Source organism: Poecile atricapillus, chromosome Z (assembly GCF_030490865.1).
Source record: "Poecile atricapillus isolate bPoeAtr1 chromosome Z, bPoeAtr1.hap1, whole genome shotgun sequence".
NCBI classification, from domain to species: domain Eukaryota; kingdom Metazoa; phylum Chordata; class Aves; order Passeriformes; family Paridae; genus Poecile; species Poecile atricapillus.
Genome location: NC_081289.1, coordinates 112,401,051 through 112,428,368, shown reverse-complemented (window position 1 = coordinate 112,428,368; position 27,318 = coordinate 112,401,051). Strand labels below are relative to the sequence as shown.

The 27,318-nt window shown below is 37.8% G+C and overlaps 1 protein-coding gene across 1 annotated transcript in view; it reads left to right on the top strand.

The window, feature by feature from the left end:
• Positions 1-27,318, top strand: part of ADAMTSL1 (ADAMTS like 1) — a 183,332-nt gene that overhangs the window by 23,047 nt on the left and 132,967 nt on the right. Inside the window, exons 3-4 of the mRNA XM_058827039.1 lie at positions 3,404-3,449; positions 13,746-13,982. Coding sequence (XP_058683022.1) covers positions 3,404-3,449; positions 13,746-13,982 — 283 coding nt within the window. The remainder of the gene's footprint in view (positions 1-3,403; positions 3,450-13,745; positions 13,983-27,318) is intronic.

Here is a 27,318-nt window from a genome sequence, read left to right as displayed (position 1 = left end):
TCTGTAGTGAACAGCTGCATCAAAATTCATATACACAAAAATAACCCACCCATGGTTCATAGTTGCTTGTCAATGTGCAGACCTGTTTCTTAAGAAAAGCCTGATGACTGCTGAGAGTGTCAGGAGTTGATGAGATCCTTCTCTGAAAATCTTTCATAGTCTTTGGTAATTACAGATACAGGCAACTTTGGCGGGGGTTGCTATTCTTTCTGGCACGAATTTTTGCGAGGTTTCTAACTCTAGCTGAGCATAAATACACATCTACTTGAGACCTTTGAGGGGGGGAACTTGAACTAAGTCCCTCTACAAACTGGAGCCTGGAGAAATAAATACCAGGGGTTTGGGTTGTTTACATTAAGAGAAGTGAATATTTTAATATATTAAAAGTTGTTAACCTCTTTCAGAAACTTTACTGAAAACAAGTGACTAAGTTTAAGGAATGAAACATGATTCCCAACAGTTTGCTTTTCTTTCATATTCACATGATAATAATTCCCTGTCAAGCCAATCCCTCAGCTTCCTTTTTCCACTGAAAAATCCCCTACAGTGTAGATAACAGACAAGGCTAGAAGTATTGCTTACTTCTCCCACTCTTTCTGTGCTCTTCAAGATGAACTTGGCATTTTGGTTGACTTCCGAGTTTTCCTACTGGCTGTGCATACTCCTTGTTGGTAGGAGTTTTCATTTATATCCTGCAGAGATCAGAGGATAAATGATGACTGTATCTCACAACATGGGCTCACTAATCTGCCATGATCCTTCCTTGCAACTTAAAGGCTCAGTGCTGTGGAATTCTGCAAAGTGTCCATGCAGAGATATGCGTGCAAATCCCGTGAGTTTGAATTCCAAAATAGTTACTTGTGCTTAAGAGAATCTGAAATACTGTCCTGAGGCAGAGTAGATCTGAAATACAAACTACAATGCAAATCTATTGTGAAAATACATCATCTGAGGCTGAAAATTGTTTACATGCTTTTGGCTGATGGATGATAACTAATGAAACTAATGAGTTTAAACTACCAAACTGCAAAGTACGGTCTTGCTGGGAAAACAAGGTGAATTTTCCAAGAGTGCTTCCTAGTCCTCATGAATCATAAGAGCACTACCTGCATCCAGAACTGCACATTTTATCTGAACAACCCTGGCCATTAACCAGAAGAAGAAAAATGAAGAAAAGAGTGGAATAGTTATTTTGTTATATGTCTAATGAAAGAATCCTTTTCCCTAATGCAGAGAACAAGTGAAGAGTGGGGTTTTTTTATTTCAAAACAGATAATATAAAGAAACCATGAAAAGAGGAAGAAACTGTGAGGCAGCTGATAGAAAGGAAGCTAAACTTTTCCTGGAAGTTCAGTGGTTTTAAGATTAATCAGTTAGAGCTATGAAATTATGCTAATAGCGAGTCTGTGTGAAGCAAAGTAATGTCTGATGGATTGTTTGGCATTTCTGAGAGACACATGGAGCAGGTATCAAACTTGATGAACAAGCTATTCAGTGTGGTAAATGAGGCCTGTACTAGGGCTGCCTGCATTCTGCATAATATACTTTTCTATTTGCTATCTATCACTAGAAAAGTACCTTTATTGAATGCAATATGAACTATTTATCCTATATTTTTGTAGGACTATAGCTTTCCTATATTGCTTAGGAATGACTGGAGTAGTGTTTGTGGGAGGGGGTGTTGCTTGTGTGTTTTTTCTTACTGGGTCTTTTAGTTGGGTTTTTTAGTTCATAGTCTAGTATGTATATAATTTTTATTATTGTACTGCCAGAACAAAGTTTTTCTACTGCTAGATACTCTGTGCACATTTTTCGCTTCTGTGCATGGAGAATTCACTGGAATTAAATATGTAATGCTACAAAGCCATTGAATTAATGACAGTGATAGTGATTAGTGATATTTCTGTTATGCATTTAATATAATTTTTAAATGCAAAGTACTACACAAGAGAATGTGTTATCTTTCCACTTAAATTTATTCTGAAAATGTGATGAGGTTTATTTACTTGCTTGTCTCCTCTTTTGATCATTTAGACAACCATGGTATGTAAATGGCTACTTGGTAATTTTCAAAATTCAGTCTTCTGGATAATGGAGACAAAGAGGATGACTTCAATAACTTAAGGGAAACTTGTTCCATTTATTTACTGAGTTAACTCAGTATGAGAAAAGTTTCTCTGCTTTAAAAAAAATCTTAAAAGCAATGCAGATGCTGTGTCCTTGCTGTTAGATAGTTCAAAATGGTTTGGATTTTAAAAATCAGGTTTGGCAGGCACTTACTCCTGAAGGAATGTGTGCTTGTTAAGTGCTGGCCAAAAACAAAAGAAGGAGGGAGGGGGGAAAGTTGTGAAATTAAGAAATTAAAAATGTTAGGAATTCTATTCTTTTGAAGAATACATTTGAAAAGCCAAACCCTGCATTCTGCTTTGCATGAGGGCCTCAGCAGAGTATGCTGTCTGAACTCATAATATAGTGAAACTTCACCTAAGGTCAAATGCTCAGAGTACATGCTGCTGAGTGCTAAAAAGGTATCTGGCTGTTGACCTCGTTTTTGGGAGCCCTGCCAGCATCAGGGCTGGTATGGGTCTGCTGTGGGACTGAAGGAGGAGAGCCATGGAGAGCACGTGTCAGGGTATGTGCTCTGCTGCACCAGTGAATTCAGGAGAATGCTTTATGCTCTCCTTCTTCCCTCATATCAAATTGGGAAAAAGCTACATCACGCTAGCCTGAAAGAGGGTAAATCAAAACTGAAAGACAGTAGGTTTAAGTTAGATATTATAAAGAAGTGTTTTACTGTGAGAGTGGTGAGGCACTGAAACAAGTTGTCAGAAGCAGCTTTTCATGTCCCATCCCCAAAAGTGTTCAAGGCCAAGCTGAATGGAGCTCTGAGCAATCTGGTCCAGTGAAAGGTGTCTCTGTAATGACAGTGGGATTGGAAGTAGATGGTTCCTTCCAACCCAAACTATACTATGAGTTCATGCTGCTGCAGGCATAGTTCCTTCATCCCAGTGCCCAGTGGTTCCCCAGAGGACAAAGCCTGCCTTCTCAGACTGTGCCAGTGCTATGCCCTTGTGAAATCATTAGGAACTGCTTGGAGACAGAAGATGTTATTCATGTCATGTTGTTTTCCAGGTAAATTCTGTATTTTCATTTCTAATCTCATTTACAAGCTGATACTACCTTCTAGAAAGTAATTTTTAAAGCAGAGGTAGGAAACTAGAGTTGTAGCTTTCATACATCAATAGGGACAGATATAGCACTTTACTTTGGGGAAGAGGGTTTGTGGGGGAGTAGGTGATTAGAGATATATTAGGGGAAGTTAATGACACTGTAAACATTATGCGTTGGCTTTTTATATTCAGTTCTTAACGTTTTTGGGTTTGTTTTTAATTTTTGGACACAGGACCTGTGAAGGACGAAACATCCGGTACAGGACATGCAGCAATGTGGTAAGTGAAGTATAGCTTTGGTGTGATACAAATCATCACATATGATATGATATGATGTCCATATTACTGCAAATAGTTCAGTGAAGTGAAAGTGAGAACATCGTAGCTATCTGCACTAAATCTAAACTTTTGTACCACAGGACCACAGAATAACAGGCAAACCTTTGTCAGTTTCTTGAAAAGTGGAGAGATTACAGCCTAGCCTGATGCTTAAACTGTCTGGAAGGGATTGCAGCCACACCCACCATAAATAAGAGCCAATGAAACTTCATAGTTGCACTTTACAGCCTCCCTTGCAGAATCAAGACATCCTGTGCTCCTAGTAGTACTTTGACAACCAGTTTTGATAACCAGCTCATGTTGGCTAGTCTGTCAGGCTGGAGGATTAAGCTGTTGACAATTGAAAACAAGTTAGTAGAGAATACTTGATTCTATGATTCTCTATACTTCTGTTCACGTGTGCCCTCACAGCATTTTAGTTCTGTTGTGTGTCTTAGAAAAGCAGTTTTACATAGCCTGTACCAGTGTTTTGGCATTTCCAAAGTCTCTTGCTGGTTTTCTTTATATGTGGCAAATTTAGTTTTCAATAAAATAAAGTAAGAAACTTCAACTTCTGTCTCAACAAAGTGAAAGTGTGTTTTCACTGGTGAAAATTGAAATGGAGGCTTTCATATGGAAAGTTTTATTGGGTGCCAAGAACAGTAAAGGCTCTCAAGTTACATGGAGAAATGTCAGTTTTACCAGTAAAGATGGAAAATGAAATCTAACGTACACCAGGCCAAGCTTTCTCATGCCTGATAGGGTTATATTCAGGAGCCTTTCAATACACGGGTTTTTTTAAAAGTTTAAAAGTTTAACTTTTAAAAAATGAATATATTTGCTCATATTTAGCTTATCTTTTCTTCAGTAGACCACAGTTCATGATGAAAGAAACTTGTTCTATCTAAGTTGTAGTCTCCTATGCAGTAAGATTTCTTTCAGTTCTTTAGCATTTGGGGTTTTGGACTATAATCCCTGTAAACCCCTTTCAATTCAAAATAATCTGTAATTCTCTGATTCCTCTGAATTTTTTTCTGATTGTATTGTCTGAGTTCCTGAAATGTCTCATCAGTCCAGCCTTCATCTTCCCTAGCTGACAGCAACTGGTGAAGTTAATAAATAGATTTCCTGGAAAATTAGAAGTCCAGTTTTCCTCTGAGGAACTTAGACTACACCACATCTGTGTAAGGAATGGGAAGTTTGATTTGTGCAAGTTAAGTTGCAGGCCTTAGCTCTGCTATATGACACAAAAAGGAAAAAAAAAAAAAAATAGATACTGTTAAAGGCTAATTGGACCACAGTTAAACCCATTTGTTTTGTTTTGTTTGGGCATTGCATGCACATTGTGACAGTCCCTTTCTGTGTCTGATCTGCCACTGTATATGTTAGGAGCAGTGAGACAGAGTACATCCTGCTCTGCTGCCATTAAATGTTCCTGAGTCACTCTGATGAAAGGCTGGGGTTTGCAACCCTAATTTTGGAATCACTGAGTTTCCAAGATAAGGAATATTTCTTTAGATGGTCTTTTTAGCTTAGGTTCTGCTTTGAAATTGTGCACCTGAACAGTTTTCCTTAGAAATAAAACCTTGCATAGTTTTGTCAGGCAGCTCCTTTACATATCTTGTATTTGGCAATACCGGTTCCAGCAGTGGGGCATACAGCTGCAGAACTCAATTATTTCATATCAAATAATCCAAAATGAAGCCTTCAAGCTTTCAGCTTTACTATGCTGAAATCACTGACAGTTTTTCTGTTGAAATATGAAAACTCAGGACTGCTTTTATGATTTCAAACCATTTTTGGGGGGACCCATAAAGAATGGCTTGTGTCGTGTCAATCTAAAGCTATTTAGGAACCCCAGACTTGCATTTCTAAAATCCATTCTGTTGCTGAATTGTTCACCTGTGACATTGAAATACTCTTTGTCACTTTCGGAATAGTAAAGAAAAAATAAGTCATGTACATTGTCGTTAATGAAATCTACTCTTTTGTCTCCACAATCCAAGCCTGTATACACACAGATTTGATCTTGAAAACAACTCATTAAGCTCATAGCTTACTGTGAAATTCTGCACTAGAAAAGGTTTGCAATATTGTGTGCATTTTTGTTAACTCGGATTTTGCTTTTAAAGATTTCATCCAAAAAGACATTGAAAATCTAGAGGATGGAAATTTCGGACTCATGTAACCTATGTTTTCATCTATTACATGGCAGTCTTTGAAGGCAAAAAAGATCAAATCCCCCCCAATTACGATTTCCATTATCCATTTTCATTACCACTATCTTGTGCATAGCTTGAGGAATGGTATTCATAAAATAACCAATGTTTTTGCAAGCTGTCTTTCCATGAACTGATGTTTTTCTTTAATGACCATCCTCTTTCAAGAAAGAATGGGTAGTCACATATACTAAAAGCAAATTATTTGAAATGTGAAATTGGAGAATTGGAGGAATAGTTTTGGAGTCTGGCAATGAACACATTTTATAGGCACTATCATTTGCAAGATTTTGTTGCAGCTGGTTTTAATTCATTGTGAAATTAAATTACAGAAGGGGAAAAGAATGAGATAAAGAAAAAGAGAAGTAAAGGGAAGGAGTGGTGTGCCTGTTTTCCCAGTGACCTATGTTAATTATTCCAGAGGTGCTGAATAATTTTGCATAATAAAGACTGTAGGAAAGACTGATACTGCTGTCTTTTGAAGCTTCTGAACAGTCCTTAAAGAAATAAATCCAGTCCAGTATATTTGCCACTTGCATTGCCTGTTGTTGATCAGAAACTGGAAAGATTATGGATATGAGGCCACATGTGTAAATAGTAAAAGAAGGAATGAGAGAATCTGAAGATGATTTAGGTTTGAATTGCATCTGCTTTTTTTCTTCTTACTATTCACATGGACTTAAGCATATTTCCAGCCATTTTAGAATATAATCATGGGAGGGGGAGAAGGAGTAATTTATTTTTCTTTAGGAAATCAGTCTAAATGCAATGAAAACATGTTTTTGCAACTATCTGGGTTGTTATACTGAACATTATGCAAATTAACAAATATAATTCCAAACTCTGAGTAGGACTTTTACTTGTTCTCTTTCCTTTTTTTTTTTTTTTTCCCAAGCTTGCACATCCTTTTTTCCTTCTGCTACATGCATTCTTGGTTGCCAGGTGCTCTCCAGCTTTTGTACCAAGCTGTCTTGCCACCTCATATGCCCTTGCTCTTTTTCAGTCCTTCTGCCACTCTGCTGTCTTCTGCTTTCTCTTCCCTTCATTTACATGAAAATCAGTCTGAAGGTTGTTTGTTGGAATATATACTGTATTTATGCCATTTTTCTCAATTATCAAAATTATTCTTGTGACTGAAAACCTTTTTATTTTCCCTGATACTTTTCCTTTCATTGCACTGCTTTCTGAATCAGAAAAAAGAAAAAGGAGAAAAAGAAAAAGAAAAAAGATGAGACTGACACTGAAGCTGCACCACAACACTAGCTTTTTCAACAACGTTCCTCTTAAGCCTAAGATAAAAATCTGTAGATTGTAGATCCCATTAATCAGGCAACCAAAGCTTGTAAACACCACCTGCAACTCTTTTTATATATACCTCACTTTCTTCTCTTGGCTGAAGATGTAATGTCATCCCAAATGTTTTGGCTTGCATTCAGACAAGCTACTTCCATCCCTGCTTCTTATCAGCTCATGATGCATTCTGTATACACGAGCACCAATGCTGTTCATCTTACTTTCTACAAAATAACACTATCTTCTTTCCATGCTCTAAACCCCAGCCTGGAAAGTGTCAAACCTAAACTTCCATATAAGTACATAATTCTCAGAAGCACTGGCTTATGTGTGTAAGAAGTATCAACAAGTAGATATTTTCAGGCCTACAAAAATGATTAGTAGAGTTTAATTTTTCTACCCAGTGGTGATTAGAAATGCTGTTTTGCAATCAAACCTCCCAGTTCACATTTTGATGTAAAATACTAAAAGAAAAATTAAATTATAGGCACTACACATATCTCTTTACTAACACACACTTTATTTAATATCAATTTACTTTTTAAGTGGAAATTCTTCCAAACTCAGATCATTTATCGTGACTACAGTCTGTTCTTCGAACTACTGGTTTTTAATAACTACCATCTTATTTCTGATTGGTTGCATTTTAAAACCTCAGTGTGTCATCTAGAAATTATTTTTTCCTACTTGGAAACAAGTGCTTTTAGTATCTAGCAACTGACAGAAGTTTGAACTTCTGGATTTGCAATCTTGGCAAGCAGAACTGTGAATTTGTGACAATTCAAAAACAGAACACAAAAAACCCACATTGTGTCCAGTTAATATAAATGTATAAAGAAACTTTGTAGCCAAAATAACCTGAATCAATATTCTTACAGTAATATTTCATGACTTGTCAGAACTCTGGGTAAAAATTTTAAATTCGGTATTTTTGATTTTTTTTTTTTTATTTGAACAGCTAATTTTTGAGCTATTTGATAATATGGTGCTTTCAATGCACTTAAAAAAGTATGCTTTAATGCACTTATATTAGTTTTTGACTGAAGTTCTTGGAAGCTTTCATGTTGAAATTAAACTTACTGTATCTAATTTAAACACTTGGTTTAATATTCAAAAGAGATGGGCAAAAAAAAAAAAGAAATCTAAATTACATGGAAGGCCGCATATTGAACTATTTGCCAAAATGAGAACATACTTACAAAAAAAGACTTTTTTTGGTAAAAAATATTTTATAAATATTTATAATGACAAATAGCAATGGAAATTTGCATTTATAGCTCACTGACAGGTTTAGCTCTAGTCTCCATGCCATGTTTATTTAACACAGAGAACATTTGCTGATATTTCCCCATTTTCTTTGTTCCCATTATTTCTCTCAAGTTTTGCTCTGTCATATGCTGCAAGGTCTTGGGGTTCTTAGAAAGGCTTCAGTATGAGCCTCTCTCAATATAAGCAACTAAGTATGATCCTAAGTTATTTCTAAGTTCATGGGAACAGCCTATTGAAAAATCTGGCTGCAAGAAAGGTAATTCAAGCAGAGCACTCAACAAAGCTTCAAGGCTGAATGAAGTTTCTGATAAATCCTTAAATCTCCTAAGTCTCTGGGTTTTTATCTACAGTTCTTATCTGGTCTTAGACAAGCCCCTACTTGAGGACTTCAGGTTTTCTTTCTCAGTAGGGAAATTGGTGCAGCTGAAACACCGTGAGTACTTCATGGAACTGGTTCAATAAGCTGTTCTGTCAGATGCTGCACAGAGTAGTCCAGTTGTTAGTCATTTTTTGCACAGAGGAAAAGCTCCAGGTACAGTAAATCATTCTTGGCCTCTGCAAATATACAAGCACATATATTGTAAATTGTTTTAAAGTTCCTCAACTGTTTCCACCTATTGCTGCTTAGATAGGATCTTCTACATTTCACCCACTAAGTAAACTTTAAACAGGCTGACCCTCTGTTGTCCCATGAAATCTGATCTACCTATCACCATCAAGGGACATCTGGGATTCATCTTATCTTTTCCACTGGATTGTTGATTAATGGAAATTGTTTTGAATGGGATTCAAACATGGCAAAACTCCATGGACCTTATGAATTACAATAGGGTAAAATAGAAGGTCAAGTTAAAAAAAAAATGTATGTGGGGAAGAAAATGAAGCCATAATAATATGGGCCACATTACATGCCTAAGAAGTGAGGATGAAACTCTTGCATATATTTTAAAATGGTTTTCATAGATCAAAGGGGTTTCTGATCACCTATAAAATTATATATATTTTCATTGCAGTAGAGGAAATCTTGACTGACAGGATGAATAGAGGTTATAGGTATCCAGGCTCAGTGTTTCAGTAATATTTCAGGAGCTTTCGTGAGCTAAAGGCCATAAAAGACCCATCTAGGATTCACAGAGTTAAAGAAAGAACAGTTGTTTCCTATTCACTGGAATTTTTTCATCCCTAAAAAGTCTTAATGAATAGGAAGTTCGAAGATAAATGGACTTAGATGAAATTTCCAAGTTTATTAGTTCTTTCTGATTCTTCAAGAAATGCAATGGCAGCAGTTCCTCATATCTGCAGGGGCTCATAGATAATTTCCAAAAGAAAACAAAACTGGTAAGTCTTGACTCTAGTACCAAAACTGGAATAACCTGAAGCAGGACTGACTGTAGTAGTTTTGTGGCCAGATAGCAGGGCTGCCACATGCTCCAAGCCAAGCACAGGCCATGCAGATGTGGTTAGGAGAATTCCTCACGGAACTACATAGCCCATGCAGAGATGCACAACCCGGCATTCACTACTACACTGATTTGGCCCATGACTTCTGGCTGTCTCAAAGTGTCTGTCAATCTGTTGTGCAGGTAGACAAGCTCCACAATGTTACACAGCTCCCAGAATCAGACCCTTAGCTGCAGGATGACGTAGCTTCACTCAGGCCAATGGAACAGGGCTAGCTGGCAGCCATAGAGGGTCCCCTTCCCCTAAGCCACCATGCAAGTACCAAAAGCAGGCTAATTTTTTTTCAAGAAGACTTTTTAGACTTTTAAATCTACAGTTTCTCTTGTCCAGGCACCAGCAGTGCAGAAATAAAGCACAGCAAGACTGCCTCAAAACAGCAAGTGCTTTATGTAAAGGTGTGCAAAGTGCTTAGAAAAAAATAGCAATTTACTGCTTGAAAGTATGTGCAAAAAACCCACTGGTTTTGCCTTATCTTCCGTTTCAGCAACTATAATTATTTACAGGCTGAGAACTTATATCTGCCTTTGATCATATGTTTGCACGAATGTCAGCATGAAGAGGCTCTGTCCCCCGCTGACATATAATAGGAAAAAAAGTTGTAAATTTAAGATGAAAAAAAAATGGATGTGCAAAGTTTTGTACAGTTCCTATATTTTTGATCTCAGTTACCTGCTTCTAAAAATGAGAAATATTCAGAATTCAGACCAAAAATTTGCTCAACACTGTTCATTTTGTCACTAAAAAAAATATATTATATGGCTTGTGAAGGTGTTATATATATACATGCAAGTACTTGTGCTTTCTTAGCCAGAAGGAAAGATCCTTCCTGATGAGAAGACATCACCAACTCCTTCAGGTAAATTTAGGACTCAGGATTTCAGCAGGAGAAAAGTTACGGTACCAGGTTTTGACCCTTTTTCACATCTGTGTGCCAAGATAAGTATGTGTGTCTGTGTTTCTGACTGCTTGCATGAATTCTTAATCGTTTCAAGTTTCACATGAAAACCTTTTTAAACACAAGCTCTGCTATTTAAATCCATTTTTTTATTTCAACCGCAATATCAAAGACTGGAAGTATTTAACATCAGTCCTGGTCACCTGCCGTGTCCTGAAGGCTTGTTATGCTGAAGAACGTTTTTTATTTCTTTGATTTAGAAGTAAAATCCAACACAACAAACATAGTATTGAGTTCTGTACAAAGCAGGATTATGAATTCTGTGTGTCGTGTGCTTTATTGGGCCTTTTTCTCTTTGTAAAAATAAAGCTGTTACGAGCCAGGAAGTTCTGAAGGTAGAGCCAAGCTTGAACCAAACAAGAGACTTGGCTTGGATTTCTGCAACTGAGCCTTGGCTTGGGTATCTGCCAAGCCAATAGACCTGACTATATTCATTTACAGACAGCAAAAAATTCAGAGAAGGATAGGCACCAGAAGATTTTGTGGTAAGAAAAAAGGCCACTGTGTTCTTCTTTTCTTGTTTGAAAATAGAACTAAACCAGATCTTGGGTCAAGCTGTAACTGTCTTGTTGTTCATCCTTTGTGTAAGAGCAGAACATAAAGACCACTTTCTCTCTAATTACAGAGCTATAGAGGAATAATGAATTTCCCACATAGTTTTCTGATCACTTCAGTGTCCAGACTTTGTCCTGGATTAAAAGTTCTCCCTGTTCATAAAAAGTGTCCGATTGCCCCCCAGTTTTTCTTTATTTTTTAAAATCAAAATTAAATACTTGCAGCATTGTAAGGTTTTTTCTTTTAACCTTCTGTAACATATTGATGCAAAAACTGTCTTCTGAGCTCTCCAGTAGTAAAATACCAGTTACAGGCTTGGACTTTCAACCTCCACTTTCAAAAAGGAAGAATGAGCTCTGGGTTATTGCTCTTTGATATGTATTTTTCTAGAGATAGATTTAGTGCATATCCTTTTTTCTCTTAAGCTTTAATCCATTGAACTTGTGACAAGAAGACTATTGCCTTCTACTTAGATCACAGAACTTTTGACTGTAGTTTGACCCTTTACTTTTGGGGTGCATCAGTCTCAAATACTAAGAGAATTAATTGAAAATTTGCTCACATGGTGCAAAGAAAATTATATGGTAATCTGTGGCTAAGACCACAGCTTGTATGTGTGTACAGATCACAACAAGAAAGGTTTGGAGTGTTGTGATCCAAGATTATTCAATATTCAAAAAAAATAGCCATAATCACATTCCAGCAGTGAATGAGAGGCCAGAATAGTTAACCTGGGTTGAAGCCAAGGGCTTACAAATGACAAATTCATAGCCAAGAATCTGCCATGTTCCTTTGAGAGGATATTTGAAATCTTAGTTTTTAACACAGATTTTATTTTAGATTCTAATAATAAAATTATTATATATAGTATAATGAATATATTATATAAAATACAAAATAATAAAATTATTTTAGATTTTAATAATAAAAATGATCCATTACTGTCACAAAGTGACATGCAGCCTCCATGTATTTCATAGCAAATTCATTACAAAGCTGTAGTAGTTTACCCTTTTAAAAAAATGCAGAAAATTCTTAGTGAATGAAGGAGTAAAAATTGTAACTGAGAAATATAGGTGATTATTTAAATCTAAGAAGAGATATTTTTCCTCAACAGCAATAAGACTTTCCTGGCTGGGAGCACAAGAAATCTGTGAATAAGGTTTGTCTAATAGGAAGAAGTAGTTTAAGGGCAAACAGAGAATACAAATATCCTATAAATATATTGTCTAGTTATGTGGTAGCGTGTACATCAAAAGCCTTTCCTACCAAGTCTATAATCAACACTTAGGATTGTCTAGGATTAAGGATTAAAAAAATGTTATAGTTCCCAAGCAGAGACTATAACAACTGTTCATTTCATCTGTCATTTTACCAGATGTCATCCAGGAGCAGATCTCCTTACGGCAGTAAGGTGGAGGACTCTGCGATCTTGATAATCTGAGGCAGTCATATTGCCGACCTTTGCTCTTTTTTTGGTCTCAGTTCTTATGATATTTAATGTTTTTCATAAAGCTTAGCTCCTGCATTCCTGTAATTATGAGAGAAATTCAAATTACTTCTAAGAAAACCCTAGTGAATCCCTAGCCTTTGTGGTTGCTTGCACAAGAAGACTTCAAATACCATTCTTCAAGGATCAAATACTGGAAAGGAAATAAAAAGAACTCATGTTTATTTTGCCGGAAGACTCATGATTTTAAAGCTCTTCTTGCTGTCTTGAGTACCTGTCTGATGTTCTTCAGTGCTAAGTGGCAGTAAGAAAGTGTATGTGGGTAAGAAAAGCCTAAAATTCTTGTCAATAAGGTACTTTATGTAGTATGAGTGGTCATTGGTTTTTATATCAGGTAGACTGAGTTCAGAGTTAGATTTACAGGTCTCACAAATCTCCTGAAGAATCAAAAAGGTGGTTTTTTTAAGGTCTTCTCAGTTGCAGGTTCCTAATTATGTGAGCTATGAAATCTTAGGTTAAAGAAATGCACATATGTATCAAATGCTTCTGACTCTTGTTGCCGAAGCAACTGATTTATGCCAGTGAGGCAAAACCAAAAAAAAAAAAAAAAACTAGTGGCAAGAGCTTAAATAAAGAAACAATTAAATCACATAATTCTTTTTTCTTTCTCCTCAAACAAAGAGGAAAATGTGTCTGAAAGAGAGTGGCTGTGTACAAATGCTTCTCCACATATGTGCACAAGTAGAATGAGATCCAGCAAGAGCATTGTGACCCTCTTTTGCTTAACCACAAAGCTGTGGTTAAGACATGTACAGTGCATTATTTATTTCCCATTTACATATGGTCTTGGTGTTCTTTCAATACTTTCATGGAAAGAAAAAAGAAAGGTATAATTATCTGTTGAATTATGTGTAGCTGTAGCTATTTCAATCACTTTTTTTTGTCTAAACAGAAATTTTCTCCATCTGGCAGCTGTGGAACACAGCCAGCTGCATGATGCTGCAACTGGCTGTCCTGAATAGACTTGCTGATCTTATCCTCTGTCTTTCCTGCAGGACTGCCCACCAGAGGCAGGTGATTTTCGTGCCCAGCAGTGCTCTGCTCACAACGACGTCAAGTACCAGGGGCAGCTGTATGAGTGGCTTCCCGTCACTAATGACCCTGACAACCCATGCTCACTGAAGTGCCAGGCCAGAGGAACGGCTCTGGTTGTGGAGCTGGCACCAAAAGTTCTGGATGGGACACGGTGCTACACTGAATCCCTGGACATGTGCATCAGTGGCTTGTGCCAAGTAAGGAGAGAAGCCCTGCCTCAACCCCTGTCCTCTTGACTTCTCAGATCTCTCTCAAATGCTCACTCCCTCTCCTCCTCCATACTTGTGTCATTTTAGGGTCTTTATTTTAATAATCAGTTTCCATTCACTTAATTTATTTTTTTCAGGGGGACAATGTTGGCTGTGGGTTGGAAGGGTGAGATATGTATAATCTCAGATTATTTTCTCACTTTATGCTGATTTCTTGGTGTTCTTTTGAAGGATTTCATTATCTCTGTTTGAACTGTTCTCTATACGTAGCTGCAGTAGCATATCTGATTTGAAGCACCACTAAAAATAATGTTGTAGTTTTAATTTAGATACATCAAAGTTTTCTAGGTCTATCAAATTACATTATCTTTGAGGATTATTGCTCCCTGTAAACACCCACATGACAGTAGATGAGGCACTAAAGTGAAAAGGCTGACATTTCTCCTGTAGGACTAAGCAAGCTGTTTTATCTCCTTGGAACTTAGCATCCTTATTTGTTACCAGTGAGAAATGGGACTTTTTGACCCTTCACTTCACTTGGTCATTCAGCCAATATATTTGCATCCTAATTTGTTTTTTTATTTCCTTTGTGTTTTTATTTATACATTGCTGCCCTATCATTTTTCCTGCTAAATTATCTAAATCAGACTTTATTCTTCTAAACTACATCTCTAAGGCTGCTGGTTGATGATGGGAGGACTTTTTCACCATCTCTGTTAACTTCTGAGCACACCTAAATCTCGAAAATGGTTGAGTGTAGATTCATGTTTCATTGCACAGTGACCTTGAAATCTATGTAGACTTGATGTGTTGTTGGCTTTCCAGCATATTTTCAACTGCCTCTTTTTTTTTTTTTTTTTTTTTTTTTTTTTCTTTCTGGAAGCTTTCCACCCCGTTTCTTTTCTCTTTGATTTTCTATTCTGAGACAGAAGCAGTCCTGAAGTAAATGAAATAGAGTAGATAGTTCCTGGGCTAATCTCATTTGTGATCTGAAGACAGCAATCATCTAGACCTCTTGACCTAAACCAAGGGCATGCATCACAAAATTCTGGGTTGCCTATTTCTAGTCTCCTGTTTTCAAATCTTAAAAAACTTCACTGGAAGCACAAAAATCTGGATGGGAAAAAGAGTCAAAATTTTTCGCATATAGGATTTAGGAGCAGGCTCATTTCTGGCTTAGTCGAAGTAAGAAGCGTACTTTTTCTCAAGAAGACTTTCCCTAAGAAACAGAGTTCCTAAGCATCTAGTACTAAACCAAACTCATTTGCATTCTCATGACAATTCTTACTTGCAAGTCTGAAGATAGCTGCACTGCTAATATAAAAATTGATGTTATTTCTCTGTGGCTTGACAATAGACAAATATACTAGCACTATTGTCCCTGAGTAATTTTAGTTAAATTAACCCTTTTCTTATATACCCTAAATTGGAAGAATAATTTTTAATGCATAAATTACTATATATTTTCCATGTTCTTCAGCATTCAGTTTCTTCAATGAATTTGCAATATATTTACAATTACTGCATTTTTGAGGATGACGAAAAAATATTAAAATATAAATGCTCATGTATTTTTCTCACAGTGAAAAATGGGTGTGTTAAATTTAAAAAAAACTCAAAGTGTTATTCCCTCAGTGTATCCCTGTTGGCTAGTCATATCTTTGTGAGAGTAGAACTACATAATTAAAAAATGCATAATTAGATTTGCCCTAACTATATGGTATAGGACAGGAGTTGCTTTACTATCTACCACAGCAATAGCTAGTTCTACATAAGTAGTTGAGAATGGTAAAAAGTATGGAATTCGCCATAGTAAATGGTGAGCTTTCTTTAAAAGCAATGATCTTCCATTGCTTCTATAAAAGTTATTTTAAAAGATTGGGAAACCAGAGTGTTATAGAAGAACAAGTGAAGCATTTTTTGTCTGAAACATTTGTGTGAATAAACCTATATCTGTAAGTATAGGGAATGCATGTAAACTTCAGAGAAGACAAAATATGGTTTCAGAAATTATTTCTATTCATTTGCAGTAGGACCTGCAGGCTGCTGCTTACCTAAAGTTCTTGACATACTGTAAACATAAGAATCATGGGTCTCAGTAGCATGTGAGAGTTCATAATGATCCTGGAAGAAAGGAACATTTTCATGAGATGACTCTGGAATGAAATCTTGCATGATTTGGAGCAGTGCCACAGACAACTGTAATAATACACATATGGTTTATCACAACTGCAAAAAATGAAGTCTCCCAAGATGTATAATCCATATACGATTAAAAAGTGAAATATGTTTCTTATGCAATTTAACAACAGCAAGAGCCAGATTCAGTAGCTGGTACAGGGCAACCCTGATTTTGTATGCAGATTGCAGAATGGGATGCTGCAGAGAAGCCCTGCTGAAATGGACCTGGGGGTCCTGGTCAATGGAAAGCTGAACATGAGCCAGCAGTGCCCTGGCAGCCAGGAGGGACAACCCTGTCCTGGGGGCCATCAGGCACAGCATCACCAGCGGGGCAAGGGAGGGGATTGTCCTGCTCTGCTCTGAGCTGGGACAGCCTCACCTCCAGTGCTGGGGGCTGGTTTGGGTGCCGCAATATGAGAAAGACATGAAACTGTTAGAGAGTATCCAAAGGAAGGCAAAGAGGATGGTGAAGGGCCTTGAGGAGAAGGTGTTTGAGGTGTGGCTCAGGTCACTTTTTCTGTTCTCTGTTATCTCTCTTCTTATGTTCTGTTTTCTCTTCTGAGAAGAGGAGACTGAGGGGAAACCTCTTTGTGGTCTTCTTATCCTCATGGGAGAAAACGGAGGGGCAAGTACCCATCTCTTCACTCACATAATCAGTGACAGGACCTTAGGAAATGGCATGAAGCGGAGTAGGAGAAAGTTTAAGTTGGATATCAGAAAAGAGGTTCTTTACCCAGCGGCAGTGAAACAGTACCCCCAGGAAGGTGGTCACAGCACCAGTCTATTTGACTTGAATAAGCATCACGATGCTCTCAGGCACATGTTCTGATATTTGGAGTGTCCTGCTCAGGGACAGCTGTTGGACTAGATGATCCTGATTGGTCCTTTCCAACTCAGCATATTCTATGATTCTATAATAACAGGTCTTTTGCAACAATTGGACTCTATTGAAGGCAAAGAGATATGTTTTCTGGATTGCTCAGAGCAAAACTACTGAAAGCAACTTGAAGTTTACCCTCCTATTGGCTTGCATTGATCCAGTGTTATGGCAACCAAGAAGGAATTGAGTTTTCTTGAGATACAATATTATATATATAAAACATATTATTTAATTATGTGCAGGAATCCTGAATTAGTAAAAGCGATTTTAAAATCAGTGTATGCTTACATAGACATAGAGCATTTTTACCAGTAGGTTAAATAGTGTTCATTTTCTTCACTAACCATAGGAATACATTTCTTTGTATGCAAGACTTGAGTCAATCTGTAGCCTATTGTGTGCTCACAAGCCCTTCTTCAGATTACAGATTTCAGAAATTAGTTGTATTGTTTCTGTGTGCCTCAGTACTCCTGATTTAAAGGTGATGGATTTCATTCTCATTGAAAAGAATGCATTTGTAAAAGGGAATATTGTATTTGGAAATTATAAGAGCCCTCTCTCATATTTATCTTTTATTTTTTGTGTTCTTTGGAGATTTAAAACTACCAGCACCTTAGTGGCATATTTATGGCTCTTTGTTTAATTATGAGATTTTGTGTTTGTCTTTTTTTGCCTGTTGGCCACTTAGTAGTTAAAGTCAGAAGAGAATAGAACAGGCTATATCCCTGAATCTTTGATTCAAGAAGGAGTATGGTTAGAGATTCTTTAAAATATTTTTAATTTTATTTATGGAGATAGAATTTTGGAGAAGTTATTCAGTAGCTGATTCAGATATCCTTCAAGGCATAGGCCAGTACCCCTGACTGTGATAATTCAGAAATCATGCAAGCTGCAGACATCTTGCCTCTCTCCATGTTATAAAAACATAAAAGTATTTTTCCCATGAAGAGATGTATAACGTGCCTTTGTTCTTTGTGTGGAACACCTAAGAAATTAATAGGAATTACTAGGAATTAATAGGAATTAATTTCTGAACATCATTTTTTTTCTCTCTGTAGTTTTACTCTTAAATGCATAGTGACACAGACCAAACAACAGCATTTTTCAAACAAAAAAAAAGCTCAGTATGCTATATGTTCTAGCTTTTCCTAATTGTCTTGTTCCTCCTGAACATTTTAAATCCCTTTCTCTATGGATATCTGTGTAATTGGGATGTCCTTTACTTTCTCCTTTTTTTAAATAAATACAGATTACTTCTCAGATCTTTGGGTCTCATTTTGAGTTTACCTCAGCTTATAATATGTCCCGTTGCTATATTGCAACTAGCTTGAACCTCAATGCTGAAGTCAATAGAATGGTCTTTAAGGAAATAATGATTTGAAGTTCCACATTATGAAATGTCTTTATAGATAGAATTAATGGATATGCTGAGAACAAGATATTTAAAACTTCCAGTTTCTAGTTTAATTTTCCCTGTTTGCAAAATAAATTCCTGTACTTCAAATCCTTTTTTAGGGTTTTGAGAGTATAAGCAATTTCTATATACAACAGTAGAAGCTGTAAAGTTGGAGAGTGGTGGGTTGATCCTGGCTGGATGCCAGGTACCCACCAAAGCTGCTCTCTGCAACCAGATGGGGAGAGAAATTATAACTGAAGACTCATGGGTTGAGATAAGGGATGGGAGAGGTCACTTACTGATTACCATCATGGGCAAAACAGACAAGGGGAAATGAGTTGAATTTATTGCCAATAAAAAATCAGAGGAAGATAAAGAGAAGTAAAACACATCTCAGAAACATCTTCCCCCTCAAGCCCACCCCTCCCTCTTTTCTTCTTCCTCCTCCTTGTGAGCAGCAAAGATGTGGAGCAAGGTTAAAATCAGTTCAACACACATTGTTCATGCCACAACTCAGGAAGAGGAGTCATTCCCCTGCTCCAGTGTGCTATCCCTCCCCGGGGAGACAGTTCTCCATGAACTTCTTCAGCAGGAGTCCATCTTGTGAGCTACAGTTCTTCATTAACTCTTCCAATGTGGGTTGCTTTCCATTGGGTGCAGTCCTTCAGGAACAGCCTGCTCCTCTTTTATTTGAAATCAAGCTTATTCTTTGTCATCTCACTTCACATTATCACAGCAACAAAACCAGGAAATTGGCTGTACTGAGCATGTGTGTTAGAATACTGATTTACGCACTGTTTCATGCGGTTCACCTCGTGTTTAACCTCTCTGAAAAGGAAATAACATCGGTATTTTCTGTCCTTCCTTCCTCACTTCCTCCCTTCCTCCCTATAATGTAGACAAAATCTCCTTTATGTTATCAGGTTTTCCTTGTCACAATCTCTTAGCATTCCTGCTACAGGGGTAATATTCCATTTTAATTTTGTTTTTTTTCTGTTTTCCTCACCCCTTTCACTTTGTCCTATTACCACAGTCTTCGTACTTAATTTTCTCTCAATATAATTTTTGCCCTCTGCTTGCGTGAATTCTGAAAATGTTCTTTTTCTTAACTCTGGCAAGGAAGAACAAGAAAGTCTTTGCTTCCTCAAAGATCAAGGATTATTCAAGGCTTCTTCTATCTCCAGTATGGATGTCAGAATCTGTGTGTTGCTATATAACACCAGATCAGGGGCTTTTTTTAATAATTGTTATGGTTTTCATTAAATATGTGGCCAAATGGTAAATTGTTGTGTAATTTCCCAAAAGCATGTCCCATCAGTATGATAGCCAGATCATCACCTCATATAAATGACTATTGCTTCCTTGAAGTCACAATCATGAACAAGATGCTTTCAGTCTGGACAGTGTCTTTTGGTTACACAGCCTGAGTGACCCTGGTCTTCTGGTATCCTTTCAGTCTCTCCAGCCCAGGGATCCCAGGGGACCACATGTCAATGCAGTGTGATTTGTGGGCTTGCTTTAAACATTTCAGCTATAGCTCAGAACAACAGCAGTTCTACTGTGTGAAAAATGGTGACAGTTGCACCATTTTCATGTTGAAAGGTTGGACATTGAAAATGTCCACAACTAAAATATCTGCTGAAAGGATGAAACTTTGTTAGGCTTCCAATCAAAGGCAAAAATTGTAGCCATTGTCTACAAAAGATAAACTTTGGCAAAAAATTCTGAAAAAAGATAATGATGCTACAATTAACAGCACCATTTGGCTGAAAAGTCAAAAACAGTTGTACTAGTTCAAGAAATTGATGAGAAATGCATTTGGGAAGAGTTACATACAAACTGACTTCTTGTTCATGTAGAAGTGCAAGATCTATTGATTCCTTAAATTTTTCTGAAGAAGCAAGATAAGAGTTCTACTTTTGCTTTCTGCTTTCTACATAAAAGTTGAAAAGCTATTCTTCTGTTGATTAACCAAACCTAATCCTATTATTATAATTTTTATTGTTATTGTTATTATTATTATTATTATTACTATTACTACTATTACTACTATTACTACTATTACTACTATTACTTTTAGTATTATTGTGGAGCTTTTTTATTAAAGACCATAAAATTACTTCATATATGTGATAGAATAACACAACGAATCATATTACAGCTGTAAAATCAGATCTAGTCATTATAAAACTGGGGATTTTTCAGAAGGCTGTTAACTAAATTTGTCGCTACAAAAAGTTGTTTAGGACTGAAAACAGTCTTTTGTTTCTCCTCACAAGACTGCCCAAATTCCTCCCTTATGTTGTCCTAATTTTACAGGTTATTTGTAAAAGACAGCTGCATCCCAGAAATGCCTATATTAATGTCTACTATTTACAGAGTATTAAATTTCTCTTTAAAGGTCTACATATATTCCACATAAAACAAAAAAAACAACTGGAGGTTGTTTAAGAAAAATCTGATTTATTGATTACTAAGACTTTTGTTTTGCTGAGTTGCACCGTGAATTCAAGTCAGCTAACAAGTTTAGTTACCTTTAGCTAGCTCTAGTTGCCTGTAGCTGGTCAGAAGTCAGACTTGGTGACCTTGGAGGTCTTTTCATGATTCTGTGTCCAGCCCATGGCTGGGGGGTTGACCTAGATGACCTTTAGAGGTACCTTACAACCCAAACTACTCCTTGGTTCTGTTTTGTGGTTCTACATACACCAGTATTTAAATGGCTCTCTCTCTCTCTCTCTCTCTGTGTGTGTGTGTGTGTGTGTGTGTGTGTGTGTGTGTGTGTGTGTGTGCGTGCATGCATGCTTCTAATTTTTTCATCAGAGGCAGCGGCTATACAAACAGGTGCATCATTTAAGAAGGGTGGGAAAATCTGCTCAGCTTTAAATGTGACTGTGCTGTATTTCCTGTGTATCATGACTTCAGGACGGAGAGTTTCTTCTTCTCCCTTCCATGCACAAAGTGTTGCTGCACACATCCTCTCCTGTTTCCAGTTCAGCCCAAAATACAGAGCTAATCAGGATAACAGTGTCACATATTTGGAGTTTGATGCATGGATATTTTACTCATTGCACAGTAAACCTGCATGAGACAGGTGAAAATAAGATCAGGTGGTCACTTGATTCTCAAAGGCTTACAAACCTGCCTTGAGCCCTGACTGTCCACCTGGGATACCCTTGGGGCAGAGCCGTACGCATTTTTTAAATTTGCAGCTGGGCCCATGGCTGCTCCTAGTCCTTCCTTAGCTTGGATCTGATTTCTTGGCATGCCTTCCTTTCAAGTCAACTCCAGCTCTGGGGAATGAGAGCACCAGGGGTCTATCCCACCCTATCTGAACCCCTGAGCTGCATTTTTCCACCCTGCAACATTAATTGGTCTAATATTAGAGACTGTTCTCATCCTCCTTTAGCACAAGTAACAAGGAGGATCGTGGGCTGATTTTTGCAAGATCCCTTTTTTCTACACTTTATTTAGAAATGTTATCTAAATGTGAAAACTCTGAGACAGTAACTTCCAGCAGGAGACTTTTACCTGTTTCTGTCTTTTGCTCACACAAGAGGACTGGAAGTGCTGTTATCTGCCTGTTTGATGACAAAGTAGTAAAATGAATGGCGTTTGTTTTATTAATTCTCTACAAACAAGTATCATTTGTGTTTCCATCAAGCTGCACTATTTTAGAGGTGTTTTGCCCCCAAGACAACTCCCAGTAATAATCTTTTTCTTCTGCCAAGACTATAACAGAAATCAGGTCCAAAAAAAGGAAAATGTTTCGGGGAAAATATGTCAAGGCATTTACATAGTGCTGGGATTTCGGTCTTATGTAGTTAAGCTATTTCTGCCTCCTGTTTGTAATAGTTTTTTGTTCATTTTTTTTTTTTAATAGTCCATTGAAACCTTGATGTCTTCCTCAGAGATAACACTTCAGAATGTACTGAATTCTTGATTTCTGATGGTCATGTGTTTTTGAATCTGTCAGGCTGAATGACTGAATTGCTGTTTGACTATTTTGTCTTACGCTATCCTCACCTACCTCATGTTCTGCAGGTAGTAAGTCATTAATTTTGTTCTTTTGTTGAGTAACTTCAGTTTTTATGAGACAAAATAAGTAGCTTTTCCCCCAGTATGTCATGTTTCCAGCACACAGAAAGGAGTGAGACGAAGAAGCATGATTCATACGAGTAACAGCCAAATGCTTAAATTGCTATTGTCATGCCAGGTAGCAACATTTTTGTGGTGGAGAGTGGAAGGGAAATGGGATGATATTTTGTGTGTGAAACAATCTTCAGTTGCATTGTTAGAACTCCCTTGCCCTGAGTTATCAGTTTTTTAACTTTCTGGACTAAGAGAGGTTAGCACCTCTGCAGAAATATTTTGTTCTAGTCTTTTAGCAGAAACAATATACACTGTTCTCCAATGCTGACCAGCTTGTCTCCTGTGTGTGTCTTTGACCAGCAGCACACAGAGTAGCTCCCTTCGCTGGAGGCAGAGGGAGGGAGGAACTTTGTAGTTTGGAGGCTTGGCAATAAGAAGAAATTTAAAAGAGCAGCTTGGAGACTTGTAAGGGTTCTCTTTCAGTTACCAGGAACAGTTACTCTGTTCACATATTTCCTTAGCACACCTAAAAGCCTGAGCTGTGTAGAGCGGTGCAGTGGCTTTATTGCTGTCTATGAGGATGGCAAGATGTCTGCAATAGCTGGGCAGTTTTGAGAGTCCTCAGCAAAAACCTTCTGAAGTGGTCCAGTTACTGCAAAGACCCAGGACAGGTGTTTTGCCGGCATTTGAGACAGTTTCCTCTGTCATCCTAAATGTCTTCTAGGGCCTGCATGCACTCCTCTTACACCTTACTCTTTCTTACTCATACTCCTCTGAGCAGCAGGCTGGAATACCATATATACTAGCTAAGCTGTTTCAGCAGTGTCCTGGGGACATGTAACCTCTCTCAAGTATTTGAATAGTGAGAGATGTCTGTTCCTTGATAGCATAGATTATGTGACTGCCTGAAGCACCAGAAAATCTTTGCTGGCACTGGTATAACAAAGCTCTGCAGCTGGATCCTCATTGATCCAGCCGACAGAGGACCAACTCCTGCCAACAAAAGAAGCCTGTACACCCAACAGAAGAGAGCTCTGAATAGCAATTTCAAGCATGTCATGAAGTCACCAGAGCTTACAAAGGATCACAGTCAAATGTAATGTGTCACAACTGTCAATTAAATTCTTTTACAATTGGTGTTTCATGTTCTAGGAGAAAATAATAGGTCCAGTAGGCAGAATTTACTCTTGGTTTCTCAAGCGCATTGCTACCAGGAAGCTGAGGGAGAGCTGCCTTGATGAATTTTGTCTTAGAATGGCCTTTGCAATCACTTTCTGATGTAGTGTTTTAATATTCTTCAAAAAACTGACAGATCTTTCCCCTGGAACTGCTAAGATATCCAGATAATAGATGTAATTCTTCTGGAGAAAAGTGAGTATTTCAGTAATGGTCTGCTAAAGAGCACTAGCTAAAAAAAAAATGTTAGGGGTCTTTTTTCTCTTTCTTCAAGAAACACACAAGCATGTAAGGAAAAAGGAGAAACTAAATTTTTACTGCTACTCAATATGGGTATGTAAACCTAAATGCAGCAAAAATCAAAGAAAAGTGTGAATGAAATGGTAAGTGAATATGAATTATTCCAGAAGCTTCTTTCCTTCCTGTTGTTGCCTGTTTATAAACCCTTGGAATTTAGTTCTGTTTAAATGTTACCTCTTACACAGCAGCACCCTCTGGATTTCTGTATCATCAGAGAATGAACTAGAGAGAGTTTTGTTCACACATTTGTGGACCCTTCTATGGTGGCAACCGACATTTTGTTGTTGGCTATAAATGACTAAACTTGAAAAATTCAACCTTTTTTTTTTTTTTATCTTGGAAGATTCCTCCTAATTAAATTTGCATGTAAGGACTTACCTTTTCCCCACATCCAAGATTTTAGTGCATCTGTAATCCTCATTTAGAAGTCGCAGCTTTAAAATTAATTGAATTCCTATTTGTTAAATCAAGGATAGCTTCAGACTGAGTTTACATTTCTTTTTCCCTGAGAGAAAATTAAGAAATGGAAATATCTCTTCAGTTCCTTCTGCTACTGGATGTTTGCTGTTTGCTTCTAGAGCTTTGGCTGAACCACTGATTCCCAATGCATTGTGTCAGCTGTGCTGGTTAAGTGAGGCTACATAAGGGACTTTGTTTAAATATATTAATACCAGAGAGCTCTGGCCAGCTGAGAATGATGGGACAGACACCAAGCAGGATCTGCAGATTGGTTGCAGTGGATTAGTAGTAGATTAGGCATTACCTATGAGCCAGCAGCAACAAATCAACAAGCTGGCCAGCTATGTTTCATGTGTTGGAAGGTGTGTCTTGGCCACTTCAGTGGCTGCATTTAGCAATTGGGGTACTCGTCAGTAACTGAAGTTTGTTTCACACTGCCTGAACAGCTGAAAGATATATTCCTCTCGTATACCAAGCAAGTACACTGATTGCACATGTCACTGGGTGTGCTGTTGCCGTCATAGTTACTCACTGCTTTGCCATTGTGAAAATCAATTATAGTTGGATTGTGGTGTACCACTGCTTGAATTACTGGGCACCTGGGGGAGTCCTGCCTAGACCCTGGTGCTGGTCAAGATTGCCTATGATGGGATAATGTCATGAGACTGTGCCAGAAAAATGCTGGGTTGTAAAATGTCATCTCAAAGGTGTTGGTGCACTGAAGGGAAAATACCCTGTCAGGAGCTGCAAGTCCCCATGTCACAGACACCAACCCAGATCCACCTTGCTGTACAGGCTCAAGCTTGTTCTCTCCCCAGTAATTTGAAGAGTAGAGCAGCTCTTCATGCTGATTCTGTGAAACAGGGTTTTGAACCCAGCTGAAATGATGGCTCTGATCCCAAACTTTTTTCAACTGAGCAGTGACAATCCACACAAGTCCCACATTGAGCCCCATGTTCATATCTATGTGAAGGGCAACTTTGTTTTTTTCAGATTCTCAGAACTTCTTGCATTTGAACTGCAGACATGCCCTTTGAAAAACAGAGAGATTTATTTATAATTGGCTAGATTTGCAAGCTTGCTTTATTACATTATTTCCTGCCCAAGATTTCTTAATGCTGAATAGAAATTATTATGAAAACTTCTTACTTCAGGGCATCCAGACTAGCAGGGCTGGAGCAGAACCTGTCATTGCTGGTCCAGTTTTATTTCTGGAAAAATCTGCTAAACTGAGCCAAAGTTCAAGTCCACAAGGGGAACACATGCACTTATAACACTCAGGCACGCACTCAATGAGTTAGTTCCAACTCCTGTTGTGGGACTTTTAGCCCAGTGCCTTTAAACTACACACAAGCAGTTGATCTTCTAACTTGATAGCCATCTCTTTTCTTGCAGCATCATGTAAAAATTGTTTTGCAATGTGTCTCAGAGTCAGGAATATCCTTATTTTTCTGTTTTGTCAACCCATGGGCCATCAAGTGGAGTAAAGGAGGGTTTGAGGGGGGGAGAGGGGGGAAAGTCAAACTCAGCATGAAGTCTGGGACTTCAGCCTAAAATGTAATATGGAATCTTTACCTCTGAGTAGAACTGTGGTACCTGATGCCAGAAAACAATACAGGCTTGGCCAACTAAAGATTAGCTGTTATTATTCCGGCTTTTTGTTGCTAGACTTTCTATGCTAAACCCGTAAGAAGAATAAAAAAACAGCTCACTTTAGAGGTGTGAAGAAGATCTGGGTGGGCAGATAGTACTCACCTATGATTTTCTCACTCTGGTACTACATGGATGACATTTTCCATATACTGAGACACCTCCAGAGCTCTGCAAAATCTGCCTTTACTACTTTAAGGGCATTTAACCACAGTAGCAATGAGCTTCATAGGAACACCTTTAGAAACACCCAAGAGCTTAATCCAGAACTTATCAAACTTATAAGTACATGTTCTTGATTTTAATGGAGTTTGGATTAGATTGTCAGGGGACTTAATGGAGCTGCTTCTGACATTTTGTGTGGTAACAATGTGCAGTTCAAGCCTCTGACCACACTTCATGAAGCAACTTGAAACTCAGAAGATTTCAATGTGGAAAGTCTGTGCCTCATTACCCTGCTTTAAGGGGAGGAAGCTTAACATGTAATAGAAATGAGTAAGAGAACTGCTTACTTCAGAACATTTCCAGGCACAATTTGTTGTAGTAATCCATTTTTATTCCTAGTGGGAGCTTCCTTCCCAGACCTTTATGGATTGAAAAAGACTTCATCTCCCTAAACCTCCCAGGGTATATTAAGATCAGAACTAGAATGCATTGGAAAGGGAAGTTTCTATCCCACAGAAACTTCAGAATTTCAACATTGGATCCAGCTTCAGACCAAGACAAGGAGTTGACATTTCAAAGCTTTTCAGAGAGTGAAATATTCCCTAGACATTCTAAAATGTCCTAATTTTGTTTCAAACTGTGTCCCCCAAACCATTACTCTGAGCTGTATATTAGAGGCGCAGTATCCTTATTGTTTCCTTTGCTTTCCTTTGCATCCATGCTGATGAAGCAGTGCCTTCCATGGTGCTCGTTTTCATGACAAGGTCCTCAACCACCTCTCATCAGGTGATTATGCCCATAGGTCAGTGTCTTGGCAGACTTTTCTAGTTCTGCAGACCAAGTGAGTCTACATTCCTTGATAACTGGCCTCTCCTAGTGCCTTGCATCTTTTACATCTCTGATAACAGCCATTTTAAAACCTTCCCTCTCTGTTTGTCTGTTCCCTCTGTGTTCTGCTATGGGTAGATGCGGAAAGAAACAATTCTGCCTTCCTGTCCCTTGTTAACCCTTTGCAGACTTCTGAGGGA